General features: G+C 38.1%; 1 protein-coding gene across 3 annotated transcripts in view; it reads left to right on the top strand.

The window, feature by feature from the left end:
- The window catches only part of smpd3 (sphingomyelin phosphodiesterase 3), a 65,526-nt gene that overhangs the window by 15,741 nt on the left and 25,826 nt on the right, over nt 1-23,959 (top strand). Inside the window, exons 2-5 of one of the 3 annotated variants that reach the window (XM_023324594.1) lie at nt 12,931-13,039; nt 17,304-18,030; nt 18,453-18,698; nt 19,478-20,429. In XM_023324594.1, coding sequence (XP_023180362.1) covers nt 17,729-18,030; nt 18,453-18,698; nt 19,478-20,429 — 1,500 coding nt within the window. In that variant the 5' untranslated portion in view covers nt 12,931-13,039; nt 17,304-17,728. Of the gene's footprint in view, nt 1-12,708; nt 13,040-17,303; nt 18,031-18,452; nt 18,699-19,477; nt 20,430-23,959 lie in introns of those variants that run through there. The other 2 variants (XM_023324598.1, XM_023324600.1) reach the window with 2 other exon arrangements.

The raw sequence follows: 23,959 nt of genomic DNA on the forward strand, positions 1-23,959 counted from the left end.
TGATACTCCACTGCATAGATGCAAAATAAAGAACTTCTGAAAGTGAAGTACGAGCGATTTGTTTTAGCAAAGGTTTAGAGAAAGAGTGCAATCATTGGTAACCTGTAGCAACTCCTAATTATTATTATTATTATTATTATTATTATTATTATTATTATTATTATTATTATTTGTAGTGTCAGTATTTAGATTATCACTGAAGAGCATTGAATAGGAGAGTATTGAGCAGGTGAAGATAATGATGGAAATGAGAAGGAGCAGCATTCTTGCTGCTATATGTACATCAAAGCTGGTTTAATATTAGCTGGTGATCTAGAAAAATGTTTCTAATTACCAACATATTGCATAGGGGGTTAGAATAGGTAAGTTCAGATTTTCTGAACTTCTACATGTTCCAGCAAAAAACATTGAACTCACAAACCAGAAGTGGAAATAACATTTTACTCTAAAAAACCTGAAATCAGTTGCCCCTCAAGATTTCTGAAAGAAGAGGCGAAAGAATAATCATAGAATAGAGCCAAGGACCATTCAGAGAGAAAGTAGTTTTTATATATTTTTTTAAAAAACAATCTGTTTTTTATGCACTGTACATGTGGAGATGGAGCTAGAGGCAAAAAAAGTTTGTGAATATTTCAGAAGGTGAAAATGTAGAAAGTCAGACAATCTTACTGTTCAAGCAGAATATTCTGTTAGAAAATCTTGAACAAATCCTACATCCTAATGTGTCATTGTGTGAATGCAATGAGAGACATGAAGATGTCAGCAGTCAGATAAATTACATTCAGCTGACACGGCTTTAATATATGAATTATGTTTCTGCTGTAAAGCATCGAGGGCTGGTTCTCTGACTCTTCCACAAAATCTCCAAACTATGGTGCCTCACATCTTAATTTCTTTTCTTAGTATGGGTTTGTCCAACATTGGATAAGTAGTTAATTGGAAATCAAGACGGAAACCGGAGGAATAATAAAACATGCTGATTAATATTTAGCTAAACTAATAGCTTAGGAGTAAGTAGTTTCACAAATATCCACTCCAAGTATGCAGACAGACTTCTTAGTGCAGTTATTTTCATCATTCTCTTATTGTACAGTTTAACAGTTTTTGACGAGATATTAATCAATCAACCAATGATGCACAATTCCCACGGCGTACATGTAAAATGTATGTACAATATAAACCAACATTTCCTTGAAAGCCTGTCTGTAAAAAGCCTGGTTGATGACTCTATTGTTTTCTTCCTGGCAGACTACAATCATGACCACTATGCCCACATTAATTCATAATCATATTCATCCTAAGTAATATTCATGTTATGGGTTTAGTGGTTAGTGGCCAGTGATGGAAAAGGTTTTGTTTTCACTTCATTTGACACAGTGTTGGTCATTTTGGGGTGTGGGTTTGTAGCTAATGCTATACAAAATACAAAATAAACTATTTTCAAATGATAATTCAATCATGAACTCATTTGGACAGAATTGAAAATGTGGAGGAAGATTGGAAAGAATATTTCTCTTGTGGTGGTTGGAAATTGAAGTCATCATCCCTCTGTGATAACAGATAATCTGTTGTAGGAATGAATAATTATTATGAACAGGCACACTAAAGCAAAAAATGAAATATTTGAATGTTTTGATATTAGGTTCAGTGTTGAGGGATTTGGATAAAAAACAGAATTACGCTCACTTAACATTTATATTATAAAGAAGTAGTCCATTGATTTTTTTTTAATTATATTTAACCATACCTTAAAAATAATTTTAAGTGTTGTTCACATAGACATTTCAGTGTTGTAGCTCAATGCACAACCAACATTCATTTAGTTTTTCAAAACATACAATATTATGTAAGAAAGGATAAAAATTAATAAAGGTATTGATTTCTCAAGTCTATCAATTTGTTGATTCTTACAAGCATAGATTTCCCCACCTCCTCACTTTCTGTTAATTTCCTGTGAGGATTACAAAGCACTCCTGGATACATAATTTATGATGACTTTATGGATCCCAGATGGAGATTCGAACTGGAAATAAAGCAAACGCATTAAATTTAAACAGCTTTTGTGCTGGAGAGGAAGCAGCACAGCTCAGAGCTGAGACACGTAGCAACTATAAAAAAGGAAAACTTCCAGAGAAACCGCGCTTGTCGCTTTTACTCTTTGTGTTCGTGGATAAGATCTTATCCAGCATCAATTTTGGAAATCTTCTTTAGTTGCCACATATGATATCCCCTTCCAGTGACACTTTTCATGATCTAGATGTGTTCTTGTAGAAAACATTGACTTTTCAAAGGTTTCAGTAAACATGGAAGTGTCATACTTCTATGTTTATTAATATTACGCTCCTAATCCACCTCAGGAGGTAGATGTATCTCCAGAGGTTTGGTTTGTGACTATGAGCTAGTCATAAACCATTAACCACTCTGAAGTGTGATTGGCAATACACACTGGTGCAACTCCGCATAAAACAATGTAGTTCGATACACATTTGCATTTTACATTTCAGAGATTTAGTAGAATTTTTTTTTCAAAAATTAATGTAAGATGAGGTGTAAAGTAGCTTAGATAGATTACACAACAATATAATCATTTGAAAACAGTTAGTGTTGACATTTAAGAAACTTTACATCAGATTGTGCCCTTATTCAGTGAAAACATGTTTAAATCACTGGAGTTTTTGTGATATTTAGGATTCCTAGTGTCCCAGCTGTACCTGAAAAATGTTCCTCATCAACCAGATTCCTTTGAATGTCTTATAAAATAAGATATTTTCTAAGATATCTTATAAAGATATTTTAACTTTATTTCATAAGATAAAATACCTTATTCTTTAAGGTATTCAGAGTTTGGACTGATGCATGATACATGTAGCCAGATTTGAACATCAGTTGATTGTTCTCCAGTATGTATGTTTGCATATAGCTGGACATTGTTTCCGATCAGTAATTTGGTTCGGTGCAAAGTGAGCCACATGTCTTACTGCTGCTGAATCATGCCACATAAAGTCCACCTTTCTTTCTCCCCCTCGTGACCTTTAATGTTTCCAAAGAGCAGAGTTTAGTGACAGGTGGGAGTCCTCTCTGTTTTGCTCTGGTGTCACTTTTTAAAGTTGGAACATTTCTTAGTCCCTGCACATGTTCAGAAAAAAGATATTTGTCTGGTGCGTGTGTGTTATGAACCCTAGTCATAGTGGATTATAGATTCAGTGTGACACAGTGATATTATACAAAATGGAGATAGTTGCAGAAGCAATAGGAGTCTGTGGACTGTAGACCGATGCGGATAATACCATGTTATGGATAATTAAAAAACTGTGCTTGTGTTTAAAAGTAAAGTTAGATTTAGAAAGCTTGTATGAGGATAGCAGCACAGAGCCAAGTAATTTTATGCATTACCCAGGGAAACACTGCAGGTTTCTGTGGTTCTGTAACACCATCCAACCCAAACACACAGTTGTGCATTAATGTGGTTGTATTGACATCTTTCAGTGATAATAATAAACACTAGAGAGTACCGGATGAAAGTCTGAGGCCTTGGTTTTTGAATGAGAAACATGCACAGATGTCTCCTTCTGCAAAGTTAGTTTATTTATTTTTTTATTTATTTTATTACATTCATCATATTATGATATATGTTTTCTCAATTTGAACAATTTACAGTATAGTTAAATGAAAGACTGATGATGAACCAAATGCTCATAAATGTGTAGAACTTTGAAAACGTCTTCATCTCTACCACCCAATGCTTACCTGTGTTTGCCATAGCCTGGACTTCGGGCCGTTTCCATGACAGCATTAATCATACTCAGCAACAGTGACAGCCAGGAAGCTGTACTTTGCGGCTGCTTTCTCTCTTAACATTCACAGACGACACAACCTCTTTCTCATCTTCTTTTGTTCTGCAGCACTTAATCTGAGAATCTGACTTTCTAAAACACAAATTTCATCTGTTTTTCTTTATATTGTGATTCATGAACATGAAAACTCATCGCAGAAGCCATTCTGAGCTTATAGCTATAGTTCAGTTTCCAGAGACACTGCGGACTCTCATAACAGAGGAAGAAATGACAGAGATGCAGGAGATGTGTTCTACACAAAGCAAGGGACTGCTGTCACAAGTTTGATAAATAATTGATAGGACAGGATGAGGTTTTGGTTGTCAGGGGAGGGTTCTGCTCAGACTGTAAGCAGGAAAGCAATGATGCGGTACTCAACAGCCGAGGCTGGGTTTCCGAGCTGTAAGACTGTGCAGAAGTTTCAAACAAAGGCAAATTTCCTTATACTGGTTATTGCTTACAAAAACTTTAAAAACTAAAAAAAAAAACTGTTTGAGACTCCTTTAAAAGCTTACTTGAAATTGTGTCTCCTGGGATGTAAATTAAAAAAGAAATGAGGGATGAATTCTACACAGTAGCGCTGTACTGCACATTTGTACGTTGGCTTAGGAGGAAACTTGCAGAAACCTGGCACTGATGATATTATGTGTCTTTAGAGTCAAAATAAAGTAAGGTTTTTCAACAGGAATCTGTTTTCAGTGTTTTACTGTTTCGTCTTGGACGTAATTGTTAAGACCTAAATAAATAATCATTTTGCTGCAGACAGAGATTCGCTCAGACATAATTTATTTATTTATTTCTATAGCCTTGCACACTGCCTCTGGCTAAGTATTGATGATCTAGCGAACTGAGAGTGAAATCTCATGTGTGTGCCTCTGTGTCATCATGTGTTGCATTACTGGGTTTTTTATGCACGAGCTAGCATGTTTGTAGGGGGCAGAGGTCAGGGTTTAGTAGCACAGAAAAGCAGGCGAGGCCGGGGAGTGAATGAAATGGATAAAACTCTCCAGAGACCCGTGTGTTGTTTTCTCCCTCCAAACAAAACAATAACTTTCATAGAGCAACACTGACAGCACAAATGTGCTTTGCTCTTCATTTTTTTCTATCTAACTTCAAAGAGGATCAGATAAATGAAAGGAGCCTTTTTTTTTTATGCATTAGATTTTTGCTAAAAATTTGCTGTTGTTTCTCCTTTACAACATTAAAATGGACAAATGGAAAGCAGGTTTTTTGCTTGTTTGTAAAAAAATAACCCACGCATCTTTACGATTTCTGTTAGAAACAATGTAATATGGATTATATGTACGTAGCACCAGTAGGTGGCAGTAATGTTGATATTGTCAACATCAAAATTCAGTAAAGCAAAAAGAAGGATTGTAGCGAAAGCTTTGCAACACTGATCCAAAACATTTAAACCTGGTATTTTCATCAACTCTGTTTACAATTTCCTCTTTGTAATCAAATTCATGCTTAGAGCTAAAGGTTTATGGGAACAGAAAGTGAGACAGATGCAGAAAGAAACGTTTCTTCTAGCACAGGAAGTGATGATGAACTGAAACAAGAAAGGCATTTATGCCACAACTTCTACACATTTTATCATTTATAATATCCAGTCTAGAGGTCAAAAGTTTTCTGGGTCAACTTCACCTGCATCCAAAGTTTGTGCAGAGGGATAAATATGAGGTGAAGGGTCGAATCCAGAAACACTCAAAAACCAAAATTCAGTTCTCTCATCAGAATAATAGTCATTGAAACTATTTAAATTTATCAATGTCTCTCAATTTTCAAATATTAGAGAATGTCCTTTCCTTTATTTTAGCAGACAGGAAATGATAAAATATTTGAGGATTTTTCTGTGACTTTTGGAGCCGTACTGATAATTTCATCTTTGCTTGGTACATAACGGTACAACATCTGATTTGTGCTTTTTGGAATAATTTTAAAAGCTTGTAAAAACTAGATAATTTTATTACATCCAAATGTCTTTTTGGTGTCCATTTGTTAAGTGATTATAAATTCTGTCATGAAAATTGGTTCTCAGTTGTGGTACACAGACAGTAATCAGTTTCCAGTATTGATCAATAACAAACTAGTCGACCTGGATAAAGCTGAACAAACAACAGAGCCGCAGCTTTTCTGAGTTCAATCACACGGTCATGCAAATGTAAGCACAGCAAATGGACAAAACACACACATTGTTTGTCTGAGTCTGAATGCTGGCTGATGTCTGCCAATATGGATGGCTGCAAAAAGGTCAAGAGTTTAATCTGTTGAACATTAGCAGGTAGGAAGTCTGTCTTAGTTCTGCTTTCAGGATTACACTCTAAAAAGACTTGCAAGCAGTCGATACTAGCAAAGCATTAAGGAGATGAACAAGGACAGGTAAGATCAGAAAATTGTTTCTAGTCAAAATATACTTTGAAAGTGAATAATTTAGGTTTTACCCAACTGTGACGCCAATCAGTGCCGAAAAGTGTCATTTGCTTTTTATTCATGTTTTCTGGCTTTATAGAAACAAAGTTGTAGCTAAAATATTTGCTAATTATTCATGGAGAAGTTTATTTCTGTTGTAAATTGTCTCTGCTTAAATTAAAAAATTGGCAATTTTTGTTTTTATGGTACATAACTCTAAATTATTCACAGATTAAATGCCAATTGGCAGATTTTGCTGTAGAGTATTTCTGTAATATTCAAAGAATGCCACTTGACACGTTTTTGGTTGATGTTGTAATCAATGATCATCTTTCATTTTCCTCGCCACTGACTGGCTGTGCCTAAAAGTATGGCAATAAGAAAGACTGTAGCGTGTGTTCCTGTGCCAAGACAGTTTCTAGTTAATGCATGTGAAGTTATATTTGCTGTTTTAACTATTCGAATAGGCAGCTCTAAGTAGCAGATTTCAGTTATTTCTTTGGTTCCACTGTAGTGGAGTCAGGTCTGCACCGATTTTGGTTTTGGGGCTCGAGAGAAAGATGGAAATTATTTGCTTAGTCATTAGAATATTCAATATTAAAATGTATGTACTATAACATTTTCATTACAAAAAGTTATATATAACATGTTAACAGGTTTTCCATCTTCTAACCAGTCAGCGCAGCCGCTGCAGAATATTTAATGTTACGATACGTTTTATTTTTACAGTTATTAATAAGAGGAAGGTAGCATAGGCCATCTGTTTGCTCTCTAACCATTTTACTTCAAACTTGTCTGCTATTTATCTCCATTCATATGACGCAACACCTTTATCTTGCCCTCCTGAATCGCAATCACTGAATATGGCGAAGCTACTGGCCTGCCTAAAATTATCCCTGCATAAGCCAAAGGTGCTGCTGTACTAACAGGTCATTGTGGTTGTCATACCTGGCCGATGACATGCTGATGTGGGCCCTGAATCAAAAGCGGGTTAATGGCTCTAATAGCAACCTTTGCGTTACATAAAAGGGCAGAGGTGAGGTTGGGCTGCCCTGCAGCGCAATTTATCAGATCAGCGACGGGAAAGAGGGGCGGCGACTGTGGGAGGGAGCCGGACTGAGAGATGAAGGAGAGGAAGACATGAAACAAAAGGTCACGGTTGGAATAATACCTTTAATGTCATTCAGTTAAAGGGGCATTTCAACCTCTTTCTTCAGATCGCATGCTCCTCTTTTATGTGAGCAGCTCCATTGTCCGCCACAATAAACCCCGCCATATTATAAGCCCAGAGGACAAATGGTGCTTCCTTGCATCTGTGCTTGAATCTGTAAAACTAATTTCCTCAGCATATGTTTAGATCATCTTTGCTGGCAGGTGTTCAGAGAGGCGTCCAGCTCTCCATCCTGCAGTGACTCAGCCTTGTCTAGTTTGTTTGTTGTTACAAATGCAGCAGTGTTGCTCCAGAGCAGGTGGCAGCAGGTCCTGATAGAATTACCGCACCTCATAGTGATGGCATTATGTGCCTTCCTTAACCGTGTTACATAACCACAATTATTCAGACACAGAGAAACACAGAGGGGGAGGAGGGTGTTATTACTTGATGGTTCAAGATGCCTGCAGACGTTTAAATTGGGGGGAAATACTTTAGCCTTATTTAGTGACCACAAAGCTTTAAGTGCTGGGATATTCCCGCAATATCATGGCAACACCTCATTTGCAACAACTGAATTGGAGTTATCTCCAATTTTTCCAAGGATTTTTTGATAATCTTTCCCATCAAAATAGGGATCTTTCCCTTTTTGATGGGAAAAAAAATAATTATTGGATTATTGTATCCAATAAATAACCCAGCAGCTTTTGGGTTAATTATTGGATACAATTTAAGGAAAACAACTCAGAAACCCTAGGTAATATTATTATGTAATTAATTTTCTTCTGTAAAGCTTAAAGTTATTCGATTCAATAAATTGTCACTATTTTTGTGGAGAAATATTACTGAAATAGCTCCCTAAGCCATCTTTCATTGTTTTAAAGTAATGTGCAAAGCTTTAGTAAGAGGTTTATGGACTCTTATAAGAGGAATATTTTCTATTGTTGTTATGGAATATAAGGATGCATTTGAATTGGAAATCCTTCAGGATTGGTTGATTATACAACACATTCACTGATTCACTGATCATTAAAAGTTAAAAGAGTTTGAATTTATTGTGGATCATTGTTCCTGATGGGGTCAAAATAACACATAGACTCAAATGCAGTCAATTAATAAAATAGAATAATATTGAAATGTTCTTTAATTGTAGTCACTCAATTCACTAAGTGAAACACATTGTATCGATTAATATAGCGCAATTTGATATTTCCGATGCAATTTGATTTCTGGTCATTTTGATGACAGTCTATGGTGAATTTATGTTTATTTCAGAGTGGTACTTAACAGAAACAACATTTTATGATATACATGAATCTGTTACAAGCCACAGATCATTATGGGTAATAAGTACCCAGCTTTTCTCTGATTAATGATGAGTAATATGACAGTTCATCCAGCCCAGCGTAAAGTCTTAGATGCCTGTGGGAGTTCTTCTGTTCTGCTCAGCAGTTCCCATGAGTTTGACTCCAACCCTGATTGTGTTGCTGTTGTGGATGGAAACACGAAGCCATACATTTTAATTGATATGAAAATAACCATCTGGGAGACATGTGACATAGGTAATGAATCTCACACAGCCTCCAGAGAGCCAAAACCTACAGTGTATAAAATGATCTGCACCTCTAATTTACTTATATTACTTTCTGTGTTTTTCTTCCCAATGTATTGTCTTGATCAGTATGTCTCCTGATTTTTAAAATGTCTTATTCTATGAACTTTGGCTACTCTTTATTAATCTACATCGGTTCCCTGCTCAGCAGCACAACAACAACTTCTGTAAGTGTGGAGTTAAATTAGAGACGAAAATGAAAAGCAATGTCTCATTCCAAATGATAATCTGCATCAAATAAACAGTGTATAAAAGTCATACTTTTAAGAAACAGAAAAAAGGGCAGGATCAGGTTAAAAAAAATCAACTGTTCCACTATAGCTAAAAGTTTCTACAAGAAATTTTCAAAAATATCATCATGGGACCTCCTGCAGGTTTTTGCTTTGTTGTAAGAGTTCATGCTCGCCTCAGACAGAGAGAGGAAAAGTTTATCTCTCATGGGAAATAAGGAATTTTTGCTCTCTATGGAAAATTCAAAGTCCAACCTGAAGTTTGGCAGAGAGACTATAAATGAAGAACTTTTGACAAGTTGTTTTATGGTCGAATGATTCAAAAATTAAAGTAGGTGGACTAAAGAAAAAGACGACATGTTTGGCATACGAAATCCTTGGAAAAGAGCCTCAACAACCTGTGAAGCATGGAGGTGGATGTGTCATGCTTTGGGGTTGTTTACTGCAGCAGGATCTTGTCACATTTTATCTCTTCTCAGAGAAAATGTCAGATCATCTGTAAGAATTAAGCAAGCTCTGCATGCAGAAAAGCGTCAGTTTGAAACACACTGAACACAATGAGGCGCCGCATTGTTTTCACATGACTGATAAGAATAAGCATGTTTATGCTAAAATGCTTTTGGTTTGTGTAAAACTGCCATTTGAACGCATTACTTCTCTGGGTATAACTTGTATTGCTTTTCCGGTTTTCCCCAATGAGCAAAGGCAAATATTCAAAACAATCTGAACTGTATTCCCCCTATGTTGATCTAAGTTTATTTTTGAACAAAAACGTGGAAAATCAGACAAAGCACTGAAGTCTTCCACGGTATGCCGATGTTAAACACTTCACTCTCCATGTATGTGTGTGTGGGTCTGTATTTTCTGTACAGTAGTAGAGAAGTGAGTAGGTCACCATGACAACAGCAGTCCCTGGAGCATGCTGTCAGCAGAGTGACGTCACTGGCCTTTGCAGGTTTGTGCGTGTGTTAATGTTGGGTGGCACTGCTTTGTCCTGCAAAAGCTACTGGAGCACGCTGCAAAAAAAATAAACAAAAAAATATGAATAAAAAAGGTAGACAAATGAGGAAGAAGATGGATAGAGAAATTAAACTCTGGTTTACACTACATTGTTTTATTTTCTCACGCATATCATTTTTTAGGGCTGTTTGTGTGATGTGTGTGCGGGTTATATTAGTGTTGCTCTTTCCTCTGAAATAACCAAGAGGTATTTGATAACTGCGCTGTTCAACAGTCTTTAAATGATTGTGAAACAAATCATTTAATTCTTCTGAAACAAATCATTTAATTCTTCTGAAACAAATCATTTAATTCTTCTGAGTGTAGAAGAATTAATTCTAGCCCACTTGTCTTGTTGAAGAGCTTCATAAATAAACGTGGATGTTGTTTAGTTGATACATTTTCTCAGAGCTTTTTTGTTTTGATCACCTTTTACACAACTTGTTTAGTACTCTGTGTTGTGCAGGTCCTTCACTTTCTACAAAACAATATTCAGTATTAGTAAGGGATATTTTTAGCAATTAACATATTGTTGTGTCATTTTGTGTGGTCTCTACTAATTCATAAATGTTAATGATATCAATAAGATCACATTTTCCTACAGATCTAGCACTTAATTACCACCTAGGGTGGTTGCAGCACGTGCAACTTCTCCTGACACCCAACATTATCCACTGGAAGAGGCCTAGAAAATCAGTGTGACCCTTTGGTTAGCAATCTGTCTTCTCTGGCCTGTGCCCAGTCTCCATGGTAACCAGCTGTTGTACTGACAAATGGATGGTGTTAACCTTCAGTATTTTCATTATTGCTTTGTATTTTAATTCACAGCATCAGGTTTAAGATGCAACAGCTCAAAGTTGTTTTTTTTTATTTATTTTTTTGTCATCTGGATGAAAGCTGGTTTTTGCCACAGCACTATTAGTACAACCAGTTGGCTTCGGAGATGTTGCTATGGAAAAGGTCTCTTACTGCAAGGGAATGTGCTCCATCTATTATCCAAGGGATGAACATTGATTAGCTAACGGATCTGTTGTCTTGAGACACACCACACTCCAGTAACAAGCCTTATATAATCACGTTATCTTTATCTCATGAAAGAAACTTACATTCTAAAGTGAAGAACCATAACTGGAGCAAGAAATCACGCTGCACACACCTGTCCAACAATTCAACCTTTGCAAATTTTGTTTCTTATCCATGCTGTCTTTTTTGTAATATTTGTAAAGAATTTTTCATTGTAATGTATGGTGTGGACCCCAAGAGTCTCTACTACAGTAGAGGCTAATAGAAATAAGTTTAGATTTTTTCAGGTTGTAATACTCTTTATTAATACAAATCTAGTCATTTTGTATGTTTTAAAATAATTTTTTATTTATTTTGTGTTTTATCTTGACACCACCAACAAATGCAAACAGTCTTACAGTAACATTGACTAACATGGAAACAAAGCAGACTACTAGAGTTCACGTGCAGTTTTCCTGTCGTTTATCCAGGCAGACAGTATTGATTCTGGCTGAAAGGGAAATTGTCTGAGGCAGACATATAGATGAATTTCCCAACAATTCTCGAGGTCACAAGACTATCGTTTATCACTGACATCAGATTTGTCAATTACTGCCATGTAAAGACCTCCCTGCTGCTGCCTTTACTTAAAAAAATTAAGTAAAGAAGAAGTTCAGAAGTCGAGGTATGGAATAAAATATTACATTTGAAAATTTGACCTTAATTTATAATTTCATAACAAGTCAGATTCCCAAAATGTGCCATAGCAATCTGTCAGTGTTTTGCTCATGTAAATTAGAAAAATATATTTATTAAGTGTAATTTTTTTTGTGTGCTTCCTTTGTTTAAAAATTAGGCAAAACTCCTGCACTCTGTCCTGATTAAAGCACCACTTATCACATTCCCTTTGGACATCACCTGCAAATAGTTTTTTTTAACAGTACCAAAAAATACATAAATAATCAAACAAAATATCAACTACTTTTAAAAGCCACTTCGTAGAAGTGAAGTGATTTTGCTTAATAGAACTGAATATTGTCTGAGCTAAAGGCCTTTTATGATAATAGCACACAAACAATATTAAAAATGTGAAGTTAGTCAGAATGTGTTTTATCCCTTGAATTCATTTTGTTTAGTCAAGAAGTTGTTTCTGCAGTTATTGGTGTATTAAGTTATGTTACACTGCTCTTGACAGTTGGTGGTTACTATAGCAACCAGTAACTGAAACTTACTGGACTTACAGTAACTTACCCTAACCCCACAGCTAACTGCTCATTGCAAACTATTGCTCAGGGTTATTTATTGTACTTTATTTAATGTATAAGGGCAGAAGCTGCTGGACTGATGTTAACCACCGACTTGATTTCCTCTTTTGTTAGAATAAATACAGTGAACCTGTCATAATGCGAGGTTTCTAGGACTCTAAGGCAAGCAACAACTACGGACACCCAAACAGTTTCAACAGATTTATTTAGCAATAGAATGTGCTGGAGAGCGTGTGGAGGGGCGTCGATCTGCGACAGCAGGGAGGAACCGGGCCAGCAGAGGAACTGCAAAGGGCGAGCGGTTAAAGAGGGAAGTAACGAAGGGAATGACGGAGTAACCTGATGGTGACTTACGGTCTGTGGGCAGAGGTAAGCAGAGGAGAGTACATGGGGGTCCAACAGTCGGTGTGATGTGGTGGTTTTCCAGATGGGGAAGTTCCAGCAGGTGATTGAGGGCGGACAGGCAGCAGCTGAGTGGCAGGCGTGACGCACCCAGGTGCAAGGCCCAACGGAGCAGCTAGGATCAGATACTTCAGGTGAGTCCTGGTTCAGAGAGTGTTCAGCGCGGGTTCGCTGTAGAGAAAGGAACAGATGAAAAAGAGTCAGAACAAGGAGGACACTGGGAATACGGCACTGACAGCTAGAGAGTACCACTGTTAGAAGCAGAACCATCTGGCATCTGCTTCCGGGAAGCTGCTCCTCTTTAAGGACCTTGCAGATTGGTGGTGATGAGTAACCGCTGGATCCCATCAGCATGCCACCCTGTGAAGGAGAAGAAAACCACTCCCCTGCAGAACCCAACAGAACCTCAGTGTGTTTGTTGTGATGTCAACCTACTAGACCTGATACGAACATAGAAAGGTTACACGTGCATTAACAGAAAGACTTATCTCATGTATTTACAATAATTTAGGTGTTTCAGCAATAGTAGTTGTACGAGTAGAAGTGTCTATTTGTTAATTCTGCAAAATCAGTAATTGTAAACCTTTAAACTAAACTTAACTACCATCACAATCGTTTATATTTTTTAAAATCATGTCCATATTTTATGTGGTATTCTGTAACCAGTAACGTATTGTCAGAGAACTATAGTTACCCTTTATGTTATGTATTGATTGTGTAGATGGTAGTTACATTTTTTGTATTTAGAGATGTCTGTGTAGCTTCCTGGTTTAGTTTTTATTTTTAGTTTTTGCCATGAAGTGTTTGTTGGTAGACCCAAAATGCAGATAGGAGCTGATAGCATGGTTCATGTTGAATGGGGAATGCAGGGAGCCAGAGGAGAACAAAAAGAGGAACCAGGAACAAAAAGCAAGCAGAGTCTCATCAGGGAAGAAACCGTGGATATGACGGGATTTAACAGGAAGAACCAGGAAGGAGTGTGAACAAGGGAGCAGGGTTTAATACTGTGAGGGTGAGTCATTAAGAAAGGGCTGAACTAAAGTAAGTAAAACAGACCCAAAACCAACTCAAACAACCCAAAATCCTGACAGTTGTTGAACCTCTGCCTCATTTTACCTGCATGGATGTCCTTTGTTACCACCATCCCCCTTTTTGTGACACTCAGTCTATTTCCTTTCTTGGGACAGGAAATAATAGAGCAACTGTAGTTGTTTTGTAGATATATTTGTTGTGTTTATGTTTCTGCAGATTATTTTACACTTCAGTATAGAGGTTTTTCATCTTAAACAGCATTTTGTAATACTTTGTGGCTTGAGCTTATTTTTTCTCCTTGTAGAAATTATTTTTATTCCCTTATACCGTTGTGCTATTTTTTCATAAATCAAAAGGAGAATATGAACTGACATCTCATATCACACATCTGTCAAGCGGTGAACTTTTAGGTTTACTTTCTGTAAAGGTTGCAAAGGATTTTTTGCCATATGAGTTTTTCATGGCACACTTCATCATAACACTTTTCTGTTTCTTCATATTAGTGCTCAGTTTTGAGTATAAAATATTCACAGCTGCATTTAGCCTGATAAGGCCAAGACTGACAGTCTGCACTTGCTGATATATATCTGTTCTGATTGACGGGTATTTTTCAGGGATTGGTTGTTGATGCTGTCTGCTGTTACCAAAGAGAAAATCTGTCAGATGATTAAAGAAAAGACAGCCGTGTTGAAGAGTGGAAGTCTTTAAATGCTGTGGGTCACAGTGTTTAATTCTGCCGCGAGTACAGAATGAAGCAACAAACAAAACCCCTAAGGGCAGTGAAGGTTATCTTTCCCAGTGGTTGACCTGCTTTAACCTTGAACTCACTTTGAGTTTTATACCCTGAAATGCCATCCAGTGATGTTGGCAATACAGCAACTCAAAACTAGTGAACCCTGTTTTGGAGCTATTTCAGCTTATTCTAGAAACTTGTACTACAATCTCGCCACTCTTAAAATTCTCCTCATTTATGAAATACATGTATTTGTACCTGGTTAGCCACGAAGGACATGACTGTATATACTCTGAAGATGCTGCATCTGCATTGTAAAAGGATTAACTGTATCATCATGATGAAATTGTTCTTTAGATAAAATTAGATTAAACATTTGTTCATACAATCTCCTGAATTTAAAGTAAAAGGAGCCTAGTTTAGGAAATACACTTTATAACCGTAGAGTTAAATTTATAAAGTTACAATCACTTTATTTGTGGGACACTGCCAAGTTTTAAATGCCTTCATTTCACAAATCCACTTTTTTTTATATATACAGTAAAATGTTCCTGTGTAGGTGGTATGTTTCAGTGCTGAATAAACTAAACAAAACTCCACTTGGTTAAATTAAATGCTGAGTAATAAAATAATGCATAAGAATAGAATCAAGCGCAATCTGGCTGCAGATAATTGGACAGGAATGATTCTCTGAAAATACTATTAAGTCTACTGTAGGCCTTCTCAAATATGTGCAGAGAAAAAACAACGATTATGAAAACAGGATAAGAAAGTAAAATCACAGTTTACCATGAATCATACTAAAAGCAAAAATTTTAAATATTAAATAAATAAGATGAAATTACTCAATCCAAAACTTTAAACACAGCAATAATCTTTTTCAGATGTTTTATATAATGTGGATAATATGGAGATTCAATGGGCTCTGTGAACTTAATTGTTTTTCAGTTTAATTTTTATGTAGCTGAATACATTTTCATAAAGTTATTTTTTTAGAACAGATGGTACATATTTGTAAATTTGGCATATAGAAGGAGTTAAACCAAAAGTACAGCACAGGCTGCACAAGCAAGTGCAGTCAGATGATCTTCAGACAAGTCAGACAACCAAAACAAGCAAAACAACCACCTATAGAAACACCACAACATGTCAGCCAGATGTGGTGATGAGTCAGCAGACCTTACTGCGTTTTCTGCTCAACCAAAAGTAGCAGGATGCAAGTCAGTCATTGAACATTACAGGCAGATCACCCATCCTAGGAAGAACCATTATTGTGTATAACAGGGTTGGATTGTGGAGAAGATTACTGGGATGCAGTAGTCAGTGCTCATTGTTCATGTGAGAGAGATGTGCTATTCATAGGAAGTCCCTTTACTGAACAAACAAGCCTCATTTTGGAAGAAAGCAACAGTCTGCAAGGACATAAGAGTCACACAGAGTAAATTTATTCTAAAGCTAAGCCTTTTATGTGATTTTCTTTTCCTTTCTCTTATTTATTTTTAGAGAAAAATGCATAGTTGCTTTTCTAGGGAGATGGGCATGGACAGAAATATATATAAAAAAAATCAAATTTTATTGATATCCTTCCAGATTTACTTTTGAACTTTTTGCTTTGATATGCGATGTGCATTTAATATAAAATATGGATACCACAAATGATGGTTTGTCGGTTTGGAGGAAAATTGAGTCACTTAGTGACAACAAGTCACGGCTTGCGTGAGACAACAAAGGTTAAATAAATTGCTACATTTATTTTAAAAGGTTAAATAAAATAAAATAATCTGGCTGTAAATGAGATGGTGTTTCCAGAGGAGGTGCTGCTGCTCTTTTGATCTTTGTGGGTTATGTTAGCTTGGCCAAAATTCAGTGCAGTCTTTGTTCATGAACTAACATCTGCTGACTAGGATTACTAGAATTAATTTGCTTATGATGAAATTTGTTCCCATTCTTGTGTTAAAAGCAGAAGAATCAATAATAAATAAGAGATGACTGTAAGCCAAAGAATTACCAGTTTTTTTTATTTGGTACACATGGCCGCTTTACTTGGTGACACCCTCGTCACACTGTTGATATCAGCTTTTGCTGGAATGGCACTCAATTATTTGTGGTTGGTGGAATTGCTTAGCAAGAACTTTGTTTTATTCTACATGCTTTTGAATCATCTTAAATTATTTCACTAGCCTGCAAATTGTATTTGTTGGCATTAGGAAATCATCCCTCCCACCAGGCCCCCTTTTTTTTTGTGCAGATGTAATGTAATAGAGGTCTGCTTTCAAACCTAAAATAGCCTTTTACTCGCATTAGAAGAAAAATGCAAAATCAGAATACATTATCTGAGTTTCAACTTTGTTTTGAACAGCTAACAGGTGAGCTTTGTTTAATTGCCAATGTAGTGTAGTATATTTGTGTTCAGCTCATCCTGGTGGGACTGAAATGTGAAATCTGTCACTATGGCTTCATCCAATGCAAGAATCTTTAGAAGGAGTTGTATGCTGCACATTGAGCTCAGATATTCTTGAATGAATGTGTACTCCTCCTAGGATACAAACATGAGAGCAAGTCAATTACTGACATCCTCCTTGTTTTTCCTCCTTTCTCCCTCCCCTCCTTATTGATTTCCTCACTTTCTCCAGGGCCACAGGAAATCGTGATGTTTAATAGATGCCCCCTTCGGAGGTTGTTGGAGTCCTCGCAATCATAGACCTGACATCAAGCGAACGGTTTTCATCATGGCAACGAGCTACCTTCAGCCTGTCCTTCTTGAGCCCTCCTGTGGAGGGTGTAATAACTGAGGGAGGGGTAGTGAGTCTGAGAAAAGCCTCCACCTGCAGATGAAATTCATTCTAACCATGTAGTGTTCCTTTCTCCAAAGAGGGGGGAGGGTGTAAGCTGGATTGTGATTGCTTTTTTTTTTTTACTCGTTTCTGTTCATGTAATCACTGGGACAGACTTGTTGCTCGATTGCTGAGTGTATGTGGGTGTGGGCAGAGAGCGTGAAGTGAGGAGAAAGTGAAAGAGAGGAAAAAAAGAGTGAACGAACAGAGAAAGAAGGGAAGAGATGGTCCTCCACACCACCCCTTACTCCAGTGCCTGTTTGCACTTCCTGGATGGGCTGTCGTGGAGCCTGGTGTTCCCCTGCTACTGGCTCCTGGACCGGCTCCTGGCCTCCTGCGTGGCCACTTCCCTGGAGAAGCGCCAGCGATCCCAAGACCCCTGCTCCTTCCTCACCCTGTGTGTCCTGATTGCTGCACCCCTTTATCTGCTGCTCCTCCTCGCATCCCTGCCCTTTGCTCTGCTGGGCTTCATCATTTGGGCTCCCCTGCAGGCTGTTCGCCAGCCATACCTGTACACATATCGAAGGTGAGTGTTGATTCAGCAACATTTTTGTACTATTAAGGAGAAATGTTGTCTCAGAGTAAATATGATTGCTTTGTGGAAAAATCTTTTTGGGTTTGTTTTGTTTTTTGTTCAATCATGGCAACATTTGAGTAGCAAACTGTGGCAACACAAAGGCACAATTTTATTTTGTTATTTTTAAACAGTCCCTTAGAAAACACCAAATATGACAAAGTTTTGCTGGCAAGATGTTAACATTTCATCTATTTTTGAAGGGATCTAATAATCCACATGTAGAGTAGGTTTACTTCAAATCAAATTCTTTCAAATTTCTGCTGACCCTCGTATTCTTAATGTTTTTCTCCCTCAGCAAAAAGAAAGCATCTGATTTCCAAAATGTTTTTCAGACTTTTGAATTTTGGGGGGGGCATCTTCTCTGTATCCAGACCAGACAAGAACCAGGCAGAGCAAGGTCAAGCAGGTGGCGCTGGGACAGGAGAATGGAGGCCACAAGGCAGAAGCTTCTGTTTCTGCAGTGCCAATGTTTGTCTCCTCCCAGACTCCCTGGCCCGGTTCAATAACTTATCAGACACCCAGAGAAGAGCACGCGAGCTGGGCAAGAGAATCCGCAATGGTGCGAGTCGGCCCCAGATTAAAATATACATCGACTCGCCAACCAACACATCCATCAGGTGAGTGGACTCTACTTCTGCAAAGGTTTTGTGCATTGCAGAGATTATTATTATACATTGAAAGAGTTCTTGTCCATATAAAGGTTAAAATTCATACTTTTCTCAAATCAGAAAAGTCTTCAATACATTTTTTTTGGATGAATGAATCCATCCATGGATGGATTTTTGTGTTATTTTGTAAAACATTTAAAGTGTAACTAAACCCCTCCTCTGGCAAAGACATCTCTACAGTCAGACACAGCTGAGTGTGGAGATGAAGTGGGGTAAAGGCGAAAGAAGCACTGTTGTCAACATATACAGATTTTTCAGACTCCTCCAGTGACTTTACGTTCAAAACACCTACTACTGATAGATTTAGCAACTCTTTTTCTGTGTTTTTGGAGACTTTCATGGCGATAACACTGCAGCTCGGCTGCAGCCTGAATGTCTTGAGCAAGTAGCGAGAGTGACCATTAGCCTCTCCAGCAGAGCTTTTATTCCCAAATGCAGGGCTGTAGCAAAGTTGCACCAAGCCATATAGCTGCAGCCAAAAGTTAAATCCAACTGTCTAAGAACCGTTCGACCGAAGGAGGTGAGTAGTGAGAAGGTTTTAGGCAAAATAATGCTGAACTAAACCAATTGTACAAAAATATCAAAATTCGCACAGAATCAGAAAGATAGAATCCTAAATTACTTTTAAACAGTTTATCAGGAAATAAAGTAGACTTGGGGGTTAGTTTTCTGAGCTGGGTGTAGGGACCATGCCTTTAAATTGTCTCTCTTTTCATTCTGTTATTCAGTGCAGCGTCCTTCAGCAGTCTTGTCACTGGTTTCCGCCGCACGTCCTCTCTGGACCAGCGTCCAGAACAAGTCCACACCACCAATGGCCCAGCTGAAACTGAAATAGAGCCTGTCACAGAGTGCCCTGTTCACCCCTCGGATACCACCGACTGCCGTGTTCACCCACCTTCAGAAGACCAGAGTTTTACCAATTGCCCCATTCACCATGATGGATCAGAAAACACAGCAGATTGCCCCCTCCATCTGGCTGGAACTACCAACAGCTCAGACTGTCCTATCCACCCCTCGAGCGATGCCACTGACTGCCCAATGCATTCAGCAGAAGGTCAGAATGACTCTGGCCATCACGACTGCCCCATGCACGGGGAGGTAGCACAGAAAAAGCCCTCCACAGAGTGTCCGCTTCACACCTCAGGGGTTCAGATCAGCATCAGTGCCCCAGAACCGGACCCCCAGGAGGAGGAGGCTGAGACTGGAAACCATCGAGATCTGGCAGGAGTAGACACAGGCAGCATGACTGCCTCTCGCGAATCCCTCACTCGTTACCATGGAGGCGACACAGCAGTAGGGATATCCTCCAATAACACCCTCTCTCACGTACCACGCACATCCATCTTCAAGAGACCTGGAAGGAAACGTCGCCATGGAGATGAAACGTTTGACCATGAGATCTCTGCCTTTTTCCCTGCCAACTTGGATTTTCTAGCTCTACAGGAAGTTTTTGACCACGGGGCAACAACGAGACTTCGACGTCAGCTTCATCGCTACTTCCCCTATGTGCTGAGCGACGTTGGTCGCTACGGATGGAAAGGCTGCTGTTCCAGGTTTAAGTTTTTGAACAGTGGTCTGTTGCTAGCCAGTCGCTACCCTATCCTGGATGCTCGATATGAGTGCTACCCCAACGGGAGAGGAGAGGACGCACTGGCAGCCAAGGGGGCGCTGTTTGCTAAGGTCAGTGGTTTCCCCATTTCCTCTTCTAACTCTACCTTAGGTTAACTTTTAATTTACTTTTTTCTGTTTTTGTTTCTTTTAAATTTCTTTTACATTTGTAAAAGAAATTTAAGTAAATTAATTGCTTGGTTCTTTTTGTTATTTTTTCTTTCTTTTTCCACCAAGCGGTTATTGCAGTTTCATCAGGTTATAGAAAAAGTTTCCAAATATCACGATCCCTCTTTCCAAGAAGTAGCTTGCTGGTAAAAATATTGTTAAATGCTTAATGGAGATGTGAAATTTTGATGACTTCCTGAAGGCAGAGTGCTGGTAAGAGCAGGAGCTTCTTAAAGAGACAGAAGCCCAATTTCAATCAGAAAAAGGTGAAATCTAATTGGGCCTTACAGTACCATACTATGTTTGTAAACATATGATTTCATATTTAACAACTCTGTTTTCAATCCCTTAGGATTAAAAAAGTCAACTTGATTGTTCCTGTCTATTAAGATTTTTTTTAAATCAGTATTCGCTATTTTACTTACCGTTACATCCAGGCTTGTTTGGTGGAGTAACATAAATTATACCACAGAAATAAAACCTGAAAAATAATATCTAATATAAAAAAAAACAAATTTGGGTTAATCAAAAACTCATGGAAGACTAAATACGTAAAAGCCAAAACAAAGCGAACAAACCATAAAACACAAGCCAAACCAAATGGGGAGAGGAATCCTGTGCTGCATGTGGCAGCAGGCAGCAATCAAGCCAACCACCAGCTCAGGCAGAAGGTCTCTCTCCAAACCCGGCGAGGAAGAAAGAGACAAACTGGGGGCCGTAACATTACTTATTCCAAAAGAAGTTTATTTTTGTTCTGTGTGAGAGCACAAAAGTTCCCTGAAGATTTGGAAGAATTTGACATTATATAAGGCGACATAGTTTTTTTCTTATTGTTAGCACATTTCTCGAGTAGAATAGAACAGCATAGAAATCCCATTATTGTCCTAAAATGGAAAAGCTCTGGTGCAACAACAGCAAAATGTCGTTCAATCAAATCATATCATTAGTTGCATTGGGTAGAAAGGACATTTTAGCACAAAACTGGCCTTCCTCAGCCATTCTTTTCATCATTTTTTTCCCTGATGCTTCTAATTAATTTCAGAATCGGTTTTACTTGCAGCAGAGACAGAAGTTGAGATTAAGCCAGAACAGTAACAACATGACTACATTTAGAGTGTGCTCCTTTTAAAGAAGCTTTGACACAGCTGTGAGTCTCTCATTACCTTTTCTTGGAGTCATTTCAAGTCGCAGTTGGTCTTTTAACTCCCTGTACAGATTTAGCTGTGAACATTTCCTCTTTTTTTGGAGGAAAACTGAGCTAAATTTGAATATGAATGTCTCAGTGAGCCTAATTTTCTGGTTCTGCTGCTGCGGAAATCTGTTACCCTGATCCCTCTATGTTGCTATTTTAACTATACTTTTCATTTCCATGACTTGGTTAATCTGGTAAGTCTGTGATATTTATGAAAGAGTGCATAAGAGAGAAGTGAAGAGTCTGGAATGACCTTCTAGCTGACTGTATTGTCCCCATTGTTGCAAAGGACTCTTGTGCAATGGCACATTTCAAACCCACGTTCTCTTTCTTATCTTACCAGATAAGAAAGAGATCTCTTATCTCTTTTCTTCATGGTTTAAAACGCCTTTTATAATAACGTTATTAGATTCATTCGATGTACAATTTGAATGCATGTTTGCTGAGATGGTTGGACTACATTTTGGTGCTTGAAAGCCGTCACTCTTTTGAAGCATTTGGCAGATGTGTAAAAATACACGTTTTACGCCCACGTCCATTCACACACAGAGCACATCTGTCATTGTTTAGAGTGAGTCCTCCTTACTAATGCATGGATCTCTACAGTGTGAAAGCAAAAATAAACATGTCATTCGGGTTTCACGTTTGCCAATAAATTGGTGCATTGCACATTTGGGTTTTTCTCTGCCACATTTAGCACTTTAATAAAGGACTTAATACTAAAATGTCAAGGATTTGCAACTTTTCCATGGCACATTCATTTGAGGAGTGGCTAACAGAAATGGGCCGATCTTCAATGTTCTGCTTCAACGTTCAAATCTTATTTTACTGAAAAACACTGACCAACCTCGGTGAAACATCACAAACTTATCTGCACATAAGGAAGTGCTCTTGAATAAAATCGAAACACTTAGGGCATTGCTGTTCATACTGTTAAATTAATAAGCTAAATTACAAACAATGAGTTCCTTCAGTCTTCATTTTTCATATCTTAAAAACAAACAAAACTTGCACAACAAGGTTTATCAATCAACCCTCTCAGCATAAAAAAGGGGACAATGGCTAATTTTCAGACCTCTCTTTTATATTGATAAAAAAAACAGTGGAAAGATCAAGTTCACATGCAAGTATTCACTGTTCGCAGGTCACATGCAATTGAGGAAATTGGAGCCGATCCAATTGGACCCTTAACAGAAATGCTTTGGTTACATTTACTTCAGGAATTGTTTGGATTATTGCTGCACCAGCAGCTTTGTACAAATATTGTTATTTTTCCTACTCTGAGATTTTTATTCATGCTAGATGTTTAGGTTTTTAGATTTTTTTGGTCTGAGATTATGATGTTGCTAAAAAAGATAATAAGTGATTATCTTTTTCAGCATTATTATCTTTTTATGCATCTTTATCAGACATGCAAACAATGTGCAGAGGACTGTATGCTAGGTAATGAGTTATAGAATCACTCAGCTCATCTCTACATTGAACTTGTGTATATTTCACTATATGCTTAGCAGTTTTAATGCATAAATGCCAGCCCATCAGGCACAATGGGTTTATGTTATGCCTGCTAATGCACTGCAGGCTCCATGCGCAACAATGGGATTTCTAAACTGGACATATTTGTTGTTTTCTGTTTCCATTTACCAGCTGTCGATGTTACTTTGTATAATAACCAAACTCATGGCAGTTGGATAAAAGCAGCGGTGCAGAGTTAAAAGCTTTTCAGTGCGCTGGATCTCTGCAGAAGCTAAGGCTAGGTGCCGCATGTCTGCCATTTATTGAGTGCAAGTGCTACGTTTTGACAGTGTGCGGGTTCATTAATCAGTCACATGCTGTGACTCTGACAGAACGTGAAGCTGGATCAGTTCCAGTCCCCGCTGGGGCTGGGTTGGCATTATGTGACCAGATGTGGGTGGTGAATACCTGCGTGAGCACACCTTACATGCCCCGGATCCTATGAAGCCACACTCCATCACAGCTTGCACGCTGACATTCTCGTCCTGTTTCCCTGCTGCCTGCTGACTGCGGCGGCGGCAGCTCTCAAAAGCTGCCTTCACTTTCTTGTTTCACCACCTCCGTGCATGTAAGGTCCCTCCAGGTCTCATTGACAAGTCGGCTGGGCGCCAGCTGGCAGGTAGTTGTCTCAGAGCAAGCTGCTGAGGAAGAAAAAGCTCTGTTTAACAAAATAGTTCTCACTAATTTAGATGTATTTCTGGCTACAACGTGGGCACATCTCTCTAAA

This window comes from Xiphophorus maculatus, chromosome 2 (assembly GCF_002775205.1).
Source record: "Xiphophorus maculatus strain JP 163 A chromosome 2, X_maculatus-5.0-male, whole genome shotgun sequence".
Classification (NCBI taxonomy): domain Eukaryota; kingdom Metazoa; phylum Chordata; class Actinopteri; order Cyprinodontiformes; family Poeciliidae; genus Xiphophorus; species Xiphophorus maculatus.